Source organism: Leptidea sinapis, chromosome 25, assembly GCF_905404315.1.
Source record: "Leptidea sinapis chromosome 25, ilLepSina1.1, whole genome shotgun sequence".
Lineage (NCBI taxonomy): Eukaryota > Metazoa > Arthropoda > Insecta > Lepidoptera > Pieridae > Leptidea > Leptidea sinapis.
In genome coordinates, this window is record NC_066289.1 from 2,953,583 (window position 1) to 2,966,881 (window position 13,299).

Consider the following 13,299-nt stretch of genomic DNA (forward strand, 5'->3'; position numbering starts at 1 on the left):
TAAAACTTATTATGTTGTATCGTTATCCTTCATGAATTCCCTTCCTGGATTAAGGCTTTCTCCATATTTTCTCATCTCTGTTATTGAACAGATTCATCCAACCTTTTCCAGCATTGTCGTCAGACCGAAGTCTTTTTGGTCTGCCAACTTCAGTTTTCCCTACAGTCCTTTCTAATTTGACGTTTTCATATTCCACCTACCTGTTAGGCAAGCGAGCACATCCGTACTAAAACTATTTTTAAGCCTTTACTACTGCATCTTCTTCGTCGTCCCCTCACTACTGAGGATCGTGACTCAGTATACTGTCAACAGCACGCCTCCATCGGTTACGGTCTGTGGCCAGGTGCAATGACCGGAATATCCAGGTGTTCGGATATTTGATCCAACCATCTCTTCGGACTTTGGCCTCTCGGCCTTTTCCCCTCTACCTTCCCCATCACCATAAATACATTACTACTCCTAATTCTCTATATTTCAAGAGTATTTCAATACTTCTTTCCGTGGCCATTTATACAATTGTGATTTTCAGTTTATCCGTACAATAAACAAGAAAAGAGACAGCTGAAAAAACCATTGGTAATTACTACATCAAACTTAAATGTCTAAAGAGTTAACCAATCACAACTGCTAAAATATGAAGAAGATTAATTTCCGACGAATTTTTACGTAAGAAATTCGCTGCAAAACATTCATTAGACTGTAATTCAAAACGATCCGAAGATTAAAGCGAATCAGACAAACATGAAAGATTAGGACTTTTGATTCAGATGTTCACGAATAAAGTAATATGACTCTTGGAACTTTCAAATTGCTAGCCATAACCGGATTCTCTTTTCTGTGAAATTTAGCCATTATTCCTTTATGATAAGGGTGTTATTGAGATGACTAGATTAATATGCCAACCATCCGGCCGGAAGATTGCTTTTAAGATATGATTAAAAGGGTGAAAACTGATAAATGTAGTAATTAAGTTTTCCTGCGGGTTAGTGATACATAATATATTTATTGAGCAATGTATAATTGAATTCTATAATTAGTTGAAATTCGGAGCTAAATTGAAATAAGTAGGGCTTACTTGCTTTTATTGAGTTTTGTTGGCGAACTTTTAAACTTTAACTTTAACGTCCACTGGCCACTATTCGAACGGGAAAAGCATTGAAAAATTGAAAAAAATTATAGTAAATTTATACAAAGAGGACTGTATGATTTTTTTGCAGTGGAAGCCAAAATCTTGCATCACAATATCATATTATAGATAAACAAAGAGTGCGAAAGAGAAAGAAGAAGATCTCTTAGATCTTCTCTTTTCTAAGATAGAAAATCGCGCTGTCAGGTCATTCCAAGTCTATGGCCGAAACTTCTTTAGGCGATTTGAAGATTTTATTTTGTGTGTATTAAATGTGTAACGCACATTCGGGTAAAATCAGCTCGCATCGGAGCACGATCAGTTCATAATATGATAAATATTATTATGGTTCATCATCATCATCAGCCGGAGGACGTCCACTGATGGACAAAGGCCTCCCTCAAAGATTTCAACGACGATGGTCCTGTGCTGCCCTCATCCAACATATTCCGGGGATCTTGAACAGATCGTCGGTCCATCTTGTGGGGAGCCTACCAACACTGCGTCTTCCGGTATGTTCGCCATTCGAGGACTTTACTGCCCCAACGGCCATCTATGTGTCGAACAAAAATAACAAATTAACAAAATTAGTACATTATTATAAATATATCACCCACTTAATGAATATAAAAAAAATATTTTTAACTTCGCCTTGATGGCGATTCCACTTTTGTTTTGTACTCCCTGTGGAACACTTAACAGTTTTGGGATATAATACTATACTTGATAAATGCTACATAAACTTCATAATGTGATAATAGTCATGATGAACGAATATGTATGTAGCGATGCTATTGTATCGTATTACGTACTGGACTTACTGACACTATCATGGGCAGATAATGTTGGGTATATCAGGTAGATTATCTTCTGTTTTGTGATTTACACCCACAGAATGAAACATCAATAATTCGACATGTTCTTCGCTCTTTTTATATATTTTATTTATTACCTACTTTTAATCTGTTCATTTTACCAAATGACTCGAAGTTTTAGCATAATCATTTAAATAAATTTATCATTAAATTTAAGTTTCGTAACTGAAATCCGTATCTACTGAAAGAACTTCCAATGAAAGTCAATTAAAAGCCGATTTTAACTATAATAAATTACCCGTAGAAAGGAAACTAAAAAGCTATATTACTTAACGACGCATAAAAATTTGTTCCATAAATAATAATGTCGTTTGCTTAACATAACAAGAGGCGGGTATCTTGTAATGGATCACTTAATTTCGATTACTTGAACCTGGATACAATACCCCGCCGGATATTACTCGTTTTTGCTTTTTATATTTTCGATCAATAAGGCTTGCACACACAGAACGATCAACGTTTTCAGTCTTAAACCAGTCGAGAATAAATTTTGCTTTTAATTGTACTGTAAGCTTAATTAATATAAATATTTGACCACTGTTTTAATAAGTCTTCGTAAATATTATGAGAAAAAGTGATGAATCGTAAAAGACTTTCACCACTACTACTGCGCATTAGGTTCAATGCAGTTCCGGATTCTTCGAAAAACAAAAATTCTGAACCGCATTGGAATTGATGCTCTCTGAACTTGGTTTTGGTTCTGGAGTAGCAAGGTTGTTATTTTTATATAACAGAGGAGCTCATTGCTGTCATTGTGCCTTCCATTATACCCTGGAGGATGTGATTCTCTAAGTAAAGGCGCCTTCACCTTGGAATTAATCCAAAAAAGAATGAGGGTTGTGTATCACATGCATATATCATATATCACCCCTATAGCCCAGTGTTTAGTGACCCTGCCTACTGAGTTAGAGGTTAGAATCGTAGGTGCAAACATTTATATGATGAATATGGATGTTTATTAGTATTTATGTATGTTTAAACTGTATGTATATTGTATTAAATATATCGTTGTCTTGTGCCCACAATACAGGCTATGCCTATTTTGGGGCAAGATAATTTGTACAAGAGTGTGTCAATATTATTATTATTATTAGGTTTATAAACCTAATATAATTATTGTAAATTTATACTCAAAAACTTATTTTGAGATAAATTTAGAACGCAATGGAAATCGCGAGCTCTGTCTGTGCGAACACTTACAGCGTCCACGAGCGAGTCGATGTTAAAACAAACAGGTTACCCTTTAATTTTCTGGTTGATGGACGATAGAAAATAAGATATTGTTGTAACAAAAATGTGAAACGAAAATTCATTTTTCAATGGTCAATTATGTTTCATATTTTAACAGGGTAATAAAATCGCCCATTTATTCTAATATTACAAGAATCACTTTTATATTATTGCATGTATGTATTTTAGTTATTGATACAAAATCTACTTAACCCTTATTAAAAAAAAATATTCTGTTTTTGTTAACTTTATTTGTTATTATTATTATGATATATATGATTTTTTTATATGACAGAAAGGGACGAGACGAGCAGGTCGTTCAGCTGATGGTAATTGACACGCCCTGCCCATAACAATGCAATGCCACTCTTGGGTTAAAGGTAAGGATTCTCGAAATACCCAAAAATACAGAGCGGCACTACAATTGCGCTTGAGACATGTGATGGTAAGTCTCATTTGCCCAGTAATTTCACTAGCTACGGCTTCAGACGGAACCATAGTAATGCTTAAAAATTACTGCTTCACGGCAGAAATAGGCACCGTTGTGGTACCCATAATCTAGCCGACATCCTGTGCACTACTGTACTGTAATAAAAAACAAATTATTATGTTTTATATGTATAAATATTAAACTATGTAGTATTAAGATTCAAGAGCAGAAATTATATATATAATTAATTATAATAAACAGACTGGGAATAGAGCGAATGTTCTCAGGCTTTAATGATAAAAATTTACTGTACAATACTAAATAATATATTGTAAGTAAATTAACAATAAAAAAGGCCTGCTTTGCAGTCTTGCACCCGTTCTTCTCAGGTCTGAGGCATACTATATCGAATGGGTTGTAGTTTTTAACGTTCAATAAGTGATTTGAATTCAAATAACAACAACACAGCTACTTTACTTATAAGTGTAAATATTATACTTTAAATTTATATTAATAGACGGGTTATTTTCAAAATACCGCAAGCATTATGCCGGTCTTGACAAGAACCATGCATAGATCGTAAATAATTTAAAATCGTCGCTGGCCAGTCACAAACCACACCATCTTAAATCAAGATTAAGTACGAACACACGAGCCATACCTCAAGGTCTGTCATCAATAAATCAGAGCGTAAATAAGAAATTCGACCTTTCTAATCCGATGTGACTTCAAAGTGCTGTTTTAAAGTATAATTCATCGTATAATGTCATTTAAACGAGTATTTCTTGTTGCTCCTTGGTTTCGTACTGTCACATTAAGACATTAAGACATGATAATACTGTGGGATAATATGGTGCATGGAATTCATTACAATCAAACTAAATTAAAAAATTATAAAAAATTTATAACCTATAAATATTCGACCCATATAGCCGAATGGCTAGTTACCCTGACTACTAAGCTAGACGTCCCGGGTTCGAATCCGAGGTGCAATCATTTATAATATGATGATAATGGATGTTTGTTTCCGAGTCATGGATGTTTATATGTATTTATGTATGTTTATTTATTTTATTTTATTTATTTATTTATGATTCCTTACAGCTAACAAAGTGAAAAGAGTATATTAAAAATTATACAGAATAGATACGCCAATTAAAAGGAATACTATTAACAGTACAATAAGTATGTGACAAAGTAGTTTAAGACAAAAACGAAAAATACTAGAAAAACTTACAAGAAAAAATTAAATAGAAAGAAAAGAAGAAATCGTATCCATATTGAGTAACTGAAACGGTGAGTAGGTTGTGTGGTGTGAGTAGTGTGAGTGAATGTGAGTAGTGTGAGTAGTGTGAGTGAATGTGAGTGGAGTGAGTGAATGTGAGTGTTCGAATATAATGTTTAAATTACGATGTGAGACTAATAATTTATCCTGAATATAATGATGATTAACTCCTGCAATTTAAACAATTTAATATCAGTTTTTTGAACCTCAGACATGATAAGTTGAAAATGTCGACGGAAGAAAATTTCTTATTATATATGTCAGGAATTCGAAATAGAGGTGAATATTTAAGATACTTAGTAGAGGCAAAGGGAATGTTAAATAAATTAGTATGCCTAGTACGTAATGTTGGTACCTGGAATGATATTTTATTTAAGATATCTGGACAGTCAAATTTATTATGTAATATATCATAAAGGAGTAACATATCAATTACATCTCTTCTATCTTCCAAGGTATCGATTTTATGATAATTACAGGCTTCTTTGTAGTCTATAGGAATGAATTGAGATTTAAAATTCAATTTTTTTATAAATATCTTTTGTATTTTTTCAAGGCGGTCAATATAACATTGATATGTAGGCCTCCAGATAGGACTTGCGAAAGTAAGTATATTGTATTAAATATATCGTTGTCTTGTACCCATAGTACAGGCTATGCCTAGATTGGGGCAAGATAATTTGTGTAAGTGTGTCAATATTATTATTACCATAAATAGTGTTAACAAAATTGAAAAGCTATGCAGTTTTTACTTCTGACTTGTAGTCTAACTGTTTTTTTTTTTAATTATAGGGAGCAGACGGGTAATTGCCTAACCTGATGGAAAGTAAAAATAGACGCCCAAAATATCCACAATACATAATATTTAAAAGATACCGGGCAGATTGATTTATTTTGCAAAACGCGAGGATGTCAATATATTAAGTAAAGTAAATATAAAAATGGTTCATAAGTTCTTAGTGTTTGCCTCCTTAATTTTTATTAAGATTTATGAAGTTTAGATTTGAAATTATTAATATTTTATGTATTGATGGGTGTGTCTATTTTCTTTCACAGAATGCTAGCATTTCGATAGAGCTATTCTTAATACTGTTAAGGTATTATATAGGGTATGTCATGTCGTAAGATAGCAATAAGTTTAGGACATTTCTTAATGAAACGCAGAAAATCCTAGCGGAATGTGTCATTTCACGCGAAAGATTTTTTGTTTCCATTAGAAACAGAAAATTTTATCATGAATATGACCAACGCATCATATCTATCAATTGTATGGTATACGAACAAACGCCCAATAGTATGTACATAGCTTTGAAGTATACCCCCCCTTCCTACTTTGTGCAAAGCTATTCCTGAAACTCTGTCTTCTTCAATACCTCATTCAAATATTGTGATATACCTACTATCAACTTCGAAAATAATATGTGTAATGGCGGGAAATTGTCACCGTTACAAATTTGAGTACAAATTAAAAAGAGAAATTTTTATGTTTAAGTATCTAATATTTATGGCCAGACTGACAGATTTTTTTGTTATTATATATAATACAACTAAGAAAGAGTTATAAAATATGTTAGAATAAAAAAATAAAATACTATTTTAAAAAAATACAAAAACAAAACCTTAGATGAAGGGTCTTCGCTGCGCTCCAACTAGATACCGCACTACCTAAGACAATAGCTTTTTTATTACGTCAACTATTTGATGCTAGTAACGCTTTGTGTTATTTTTAATTGAAATTAATAAAATACAAAATACTTACTGATGATATATTGTGATCCCAAAGATTTACTACGCAACCCGGCATTTTTGATTCAATTATAATTAGTAAAGTTTAATGTGGCCTGAAAAGGCATATTTTTTTTATTAATTTTTTTAAATTAAATAAGTACACTTTTAACTTATTAATATATCTTGCCAAACTTCAACAGTTATATATATAGGTTATAGGTTATCACGGGCTATTATCCGCAACTCGACGACTACAGCGCGCCTATTTTGCGTGGTGAGGAGGGCGGCTAATCCTGCCACCCTAGTTCCTCAAGGTAATGTATCAAACCTCTGATGTCACCCATGACCTCGGGGAGAGTCCTCGGTGACCCCAGGTGTTTGGCCCGGTATGAGGCCACACTCCTACACTCCAAAATGACGTGTGTGGCCGTTTCGTCCGCCTTCGTGCAGGCTCTGCAGAGTGGGCTGTCGGTGACACCTATATTGAACAGATGCTTGTTAAAAGGGCCGTGACCCGTTAGTACATGAGTTATTTTCCGTAACCTAGGTCGTGGAAGTTTTACTAGCTTGCGAGAGAGCTTGGGGTCTATTTGTGGTAGAGCTTCTTTTGCTTGTCTACACCCACTTACGTTCATCCAGTACTTATTATGTAATTCCTTGGTGTGTTGGCGTATTACCTTCGTAGGCCAGCTAGGCGGGAGAGGGATAGTTGGTTCTGGTCCTTTTGCTGTCATCGCTGAGCCTCTCCTGGCCAATTCATCAGCGGCATCATTCCCTCGTGAGTTACTGTGTCCCTTTATCCATTGAAGAGTTACTTGGTTGTTATTTTCGCATAACTCCCTCAGACATTGGTGACAGTTGTATATTAGCTTAGAGGTGATAGTGTGGCTTTGTAGGGCTTGTAGTACTGATTTGCTATCTGAAAGGATGCGGATGGAGTAGTCTTTTACCTTTCGAGTCAAAGTAGCAGTGACTGCTTCTATGATACCCATACATTCTGCTTGGAAGACAGTGTTATGAGCTCCTAGTGATGCAGCTATTCTTATATTTAGGTCATCCGAGAACACTCCGTATCCCGTGCCCGACCTTGTCTTTGAGCCATCTGTGAAAATCCTGAGGTTTTTTGTACTGAGGTCCTCTTTCAGTTCTTCATGCAGCTGTATTTTGTATCTCTTATCGAATATGTATTCCTTTGGAGATCTATCACTTACTGCCAACAGCAGAGGCTCCTTTTCAATCACCTCATTTAGAACCTCTGGGTGTGGGGATTGAGTGGTTTTCCAAAGATTTAATGTCTTCAACCTTACTGCGGCGCAGGCCGCCTCTTGTTTTATATAGAGGTGTAGTGCCGGAAGATTCAGCATAGCTTCTACAGCCGCGGTAGGTGTAGTTCGCATACATCCTGTGATAGCCATACACGCTAGTCTTTGGAATCGTTGCAGTTTATTACAAGTAGTGATCAGCTTGGTGCGTGGCCACCATACAACTGCGCCGTAACATATCATAGGTCGTATCACAGCTGTGTAGAGCCATAGTACGATGTTCGGGGCAAGTCCCCATGTCTTTCCCAACATTCTACGGCATTGCCAGAAGGTTACGGTAGCTGTATTTATTTTAGTTTCCAAGTGGGCCGCCCAGTTTAACTTGCTGTCAAGTATAACTCCTAAGTATTTCACTTCGCTGTTTAGTTGGAGTTCGGTGTTAAACAGTTTTGGCAGTTTATAGTTACCCAGGACTCTTTTGTTTGTGAACATTACCAATTCTGTTTTATGTGGGTTGACTGATAGGTCGTTATCTATGCACCATCTTTCCACGATTTTCAATGCTGCATTTGTTACTTCACATATAGTACTGGCAAACTTTCCGCTTATTAATATAGTTAGGTCGTCTGCGTAGCCTACCGTAAAGTAGTGTTTTTCGTTTAGAGTGGTAATTAGATCATTTACTACCAAGTTCCATAAAAGAGGTGAGATAACTCCTCCTTGGGGGCAGCCTTTAGCTACAAATGCTTTCTGTGTCTCACTTTCATTTAGTAAAATCACTCTGTGTTTGAGCATGTTTTCAATCCATGATGACAGAGTTGTACATACTCCATGGCGGTGTAATGCTTCTTTTATTTTTGTAAATTTTGTCTTATCGAAGGCTCCTTCAATGTCCACGAAAGTTCCTAGACAAAAGGTTTTTTCCGAAAGTGCGCCCTCTATAACGTTCACTACAGCGTGGAGTGCAGATTCGGTGCTTTTACCCTGACTGTATGCGTGTTGGTTGGGGTGTAGGGGTATGTTCTTAAGGTAATTCTCCCTCAGTTCTCTTTCACACAACCTTTCTAGGGTCTTTAGGGTAAAAGAGGTAAGGCTTATGGGTCTGTAAGATTTAGCGTTTGAATAGTCACTTTTACCTGGTTTAGGTATGAAGATCACTTTAACTTCCCTCCATATCCTAGGGATGTATCTATGCGCTAGACACGCCCTGAAAATGTTGATCAGCCGGTTGTGGAGACCTTCTCCTCCCCATTGCAACAAGGCGGGAAAGATCCCATCAGGTCCTGCTGACTTAAAGGGGTGAAAGGAATTTATAGCCCACTTTATTTTATCGGTTGTCACCAACTTGTGTGCTAGTTGCCAGTCAGCTTCCTCAGCGGTTATGTTTTCATTTACCCACTCGATATGCTGCATTATTTTGCATCCTGGAAAGTGAGTTTCCGTCAGGACTCGCTCTGTTTCCTCTGGTGAGTTGGTAAATGTACCGTCAGGTTTCAGCAGGGATCCAAGGATTTGCCTGGGTTGGTTAGAGATTAATTTCCTTGCCCTGTTGGCCTGGTTATGGCATTGGATGCTGCTGCAAAATTTACGCCAGCCTTCTGATCTTCTGTATCTGATGCGTTTCTTGTATTCAGACTTACACTCTTTGTAGATGTCCCAGTCGTATTGATCGCCTGTGTTCATTGCGCGGTTCAGATGTCTCCTCACTTTTTTCCTGAGCCTTTCTAATTCAGGTCCCCACCAGGTCTGGGGTCTTGGTCTGTCTGATTGAGGGCTGGTGAGGGGACATGTAGCATGATAACTGGCAGTCATGAATTTGTATATTTTTTCTATTTGGTTTTCGATGTTGTCTACTCCGATTATCCTGGCTGGGAGTGTTTCGTCCTTTAGACGCGATTCCATCAGCGACTTGTACTGAGTAAGATTCGTTCTGCGGGGTTTCCTCTTGGGAGGCGGTGTAGTGATGTTTACCTCCATGTTAAAAAGTATCCATTTGTGGTCTGAGCAGGATGCTTCTTTCGACACATGCCAATTGGATATGTAATCAGACACTCCCTCTGTTGCTAAGGTGATGTCTATAATTGTTTTGCTCCTTCTATTTACAAAGGTGGGTTCTGAACCTACATTCAAGATATTAAGGTTAGTAGAAAAAAGGTATTCAGTGAGTTGCTTACCCCTTTTGTTGGTTGTTTGCATGCCCCAGAGCGGGTGATGTGCATTGCAGTCTGCAGCCACAATAAGCTCGCTCTTGATTGTCTCGCAGTAGTTCACCAGTTTGACAAGTTCTTCCGGCGGTGGGTCTTCCCCGTCCGGCATATAGACGGAGGCGACCACTATCGCTCTCTGGTGAGTTGGAAGGATGTGTCTGTCCAGTATTTTTATTGCGCATAAGTCTCTGTAACAAAAATCTGTTAGGGGTTGCACATGTAGATTATTAGAAATGTAGATACAGGCTCTAGGGTGTTCTGGTCCTGAGTAATGTATAAGCTTACCTCCGATATTGGAGAGATGGCATATCCGGCCCCGCCTAACCCACGGCTCCTGGATTAGGGCGAGAGCTGTAGGGTTAACCTCCAACCATTTCCGAAGTTGGGCCGTTGCGGTTTCGCTATGGTGGAGGTTTATTTGGATGGTGCTGCACTTAGAAGGGGATGCCATCTTTGGATAGCACACCCTCCTCGCCATCCCCGATGCAGAGCTCTTCAATGCCCTTGGTGCAGTCGGCATCGCCTTTGGTGCCCGTCGCCAGAAGCTCTTCGAGCTCCTTTAGGCTGTCGAGCACTTCCTCCGAGGGAGAGCTAGTGGCGCAGTTGCCGTCTGCTGGGTCAATTGCTTGAGCGTCCATGGGTTCCGGCAGTGCATCACTGTCGTCTATATTATTCCCAGTTGTTGTCGATGCCTCACCGTTTGTATCCTTAGAGGGGGGGGTCTCGGTGTATTTACCTCCTGGCCCCTGGAACTTCAGATATACTGAGCCCAGCATGAATGATAGCCGGCGCTCATGCTCCAAGATTTTGGGGATTTGGTCCTCCGGGATGCTTACCACGATGAAGCTGTGGTCGTTGTGGTGATAAAGGGCGTGTAACAACCAGCTGTCTACTTTGGCCCAAGAGTTCTGGAACCGTAGCATCCCGCCGATTGCTTTGGTGTCCTTCCATTCACCTGGTAGTAGAATGCCACACCTGACGCGGTTGGGTATTTCCCAGATGTTTTTTACTGCCAGGGTGTCACCGTTAGGGAGTTGGATTTCAGGGACAGCTATTTTCAGCCACTCCAATGTTTTAAGATTAGAGCACCACAGTTTTAGGATGCCCCCATCATAGACGGGTTTGCCCAGAAACGCAGGCCCTTCTCTGTCTTCATTCATAGCGGCCATCATGGCTGTCATGAGCTTATCTTCAAGCTTGCTTTGTATAAGCTGTGCCATATTCGCGTCAATATGCCCTGTAGTGGTAGATGTTATGGCCACAACAGGGTCGGTTTTCGCAGCGTTGGCGTATGTTGTCGGTTTGGGCCGATTTAGCAATTTGGCCCTCTTGTGGTCACCCCTCGGAGAGTTGGTGTCGTCCAAGCGAGTGCGTTTGGTGGATGTCGAGGGTTGGGCTACTCCGCCTGCTTTGTTGGAAGGAGGCCTTCGGTTGTCTGGGGCCTTCCTAGGATCATACCGGGCTTGCCTGACCGGCATATCCGAACCTCGTGAGGTGCTGGGTTGCGGTTCGGGTTCAGAGGAGGGCATTGAGGCGCTAGCTTTCTGAGCGTTGGCCTTGCGAAGGCGAGCTGCTATGCGCCTTTGCCTCCTGTTGGGTCGATGGCGATCTGTGTTGTCATGTGCCGAGTGACTTTCCCCTATTCGGGGTTTGTTTTGGTTTCGGCCCTTGTAAGATACGAGGGTCCAACCTGCCTCCAGTCTGCTGACTGATTGGGCAGACACTGCTGATGCGGCGTCTGTGCCCATAGACGGTTCCCTATTAGGCTCCTTGGTCTGTAATTTCTGGGTGCCAGCAGGTGCTGAACACGCTCCAGAGGTTTGTGTGGTCCCGGTGGATTTCTCCGCCGGGGAATTATTTTGTTTAGGGGTTTTTTTGGATCTTGGGTTGTCCATAGTTTACCGGGTAAGAACTTCGTTCCCCTTGCTCCCCACCCTCCACCGAGCCCGCAACTGGGGATGGTTAACTTAACCATCAGGGCTGCAAGGGGAATATAGGTCCAGCTGGTTGGCCTCTTGCGCGACATCGGGAGCTCGAGATGAGCGGCTGATGGATTCGATCCTATCCATCAGTTCCTCCACCCATTCTTACCCCGTCAGCATGGCTGAGCACCTCCCCTTGCGGGGACCAGCCGAACCTCGCCTGTGGCCCTGCCAAGGCGGGGACACTTGACCATTACCCTCGTGGCGGCTACTCACGGGGCTACCGTTTAGCTTGAAATCAGGACCGAAGGAAGCGTATTACGTTACAGGGGTAACTAATCCCCGACCCCTGTCCCGCTCAACCTCCCAGGACTCCGTCATCCCCGCGTACGGCGATCAACTGCGCAGGCCAAAGACGCAGGTGGATGCTGTAAAATCTTCCGGTTGGCACCCACTAACCGCCGGAAGAGTGGAGCAGATATTAGCCACTGGCCAGCAAAGGACTGCCATTACGCAGCAATTAGTGAAAATCGAGCGCAATAGCAAATCAGTCACAGGCGCAATGTTTCCAGGGTGCACCGGAGAGGTAGGTGTCTCTCTATTCAGAACGCCTAAGAGAGGTTTCATCGTGGATCGACACCACCGCCCACACGTGGAGGTTTCTGCTAAGCACCCCAACTTCAACAGTTTGTTGGCAAGTTAATGCGCTTAAAAAACATTTAATTATGTGTACATACTTAACTACTACGTACTATAATCTAAACTATTAGGACTTACAACTAAACATTATTAGAATTATTCAAATTAGACAAAAGAAAACATTTACTAAATCTATTATTGTATCTTGTTATTGTTGAATAACATTGAACAACATTCAGTGAGAGTTATTCAATGCTATTCAACAGCGCATTTTTCATCTTAAATTTAACTGCATTTTTATATAGTTTGGGAACACTCCTCTGCCACGCTATCTCGTTGTATATGACTGGCACCACATATTCATTCAATCCTTTGCCGTAGTAATTTTTAATCTTTGGAACCATTAACTTTCCCTCCCTCACGCTTCTGGAGTTATATTTATTTTTTATAGGAACTTTCAAACTATCGTTAAAATAAAAATCTATTGCTATTTGGAATTTGGTTTTTAAATCAACAGGTAGTATTTTAGTTAGTGAATATAGTTTTCGATAATCACCTTTACAATTATTTTTATCTTTTTTGCTTACCAAATATT

The 13,299-nt window shown here is 39.5% G+C and overlaps 2 protein-coding genes across 2 annotated transcripts; both read right to left on the reverse strand.

Moving 5' to 3' along the window:
- Nucleotides 1-294: 294 nt before the first annotated feature.
- On the reverse strand, nt 295-10,252 carry LOC126971984 (uncharacterized). The gene is made up of 3 exons (XM_050818510.1): nt 10,111-10,252; nt 9,421-10,056; nt 295-428 (listed from the first exon to the last, which is right to left on the reverse strand). Exons 1-3 carry the CDS (start codon nt 10,250-10,252, stop codon nt 295-297), a joined length of 912 nt encoding a protein of 303 aa, XP_050674467.1.
- Nucleotides 10,198-11,932, reverse strand: LOC126972228 (uncharacterized). Its single transcript, XM_050818871.1, has 2 exons — nt 10,429-11,932; nt 10,198-10,331 (listed from the first exon to the last, which is right to left on the reverse strand). Exon 1 carries the CDS (start codon nt 11,889-11,891, stop codon nt 10,578-10,580), a length of 1,314 nt encoding a protein of 437 aa, XP_050674828.1. The 5' UTR covers nt 11,892-11,932; the 3' UTR covers nt 10,198-10,331; nt 10,429-10,577.
- Nucleotides 11,933-13,299: the final 1,367 nt, after the last annotated feature.

Coding starts and splice junctions, on each gene's coding strand:
- LOC126971984 (XM_050818510.1), bottom strand. CDS start 10,252: ATGCCGGACGGGGAAGACCCACCGCCGGAAGAACTTGTCAAACTGGTG. Junction 10,057..10,110: donor GCAAACAACCAACAAAAGGG/GTAAGCAACTCA, acceptor TCTTGAATGTAG/GTTCAGAACCCACCTTTGTA. Junction 429..9,420: donor ATCCCTGCTGAAACCTGACG/GTACATTTACCA, acceptor GTGATGGGGAAG/GTAGAGGGGAAAAGGCCGAG.
- LOC126972228 (XM_050818871.1), bottom strand. CDS start 11,891: ATGGGCACAGACGCCGCATCAGCAGTGTCTGCCCAATCAGTCAGCAGA.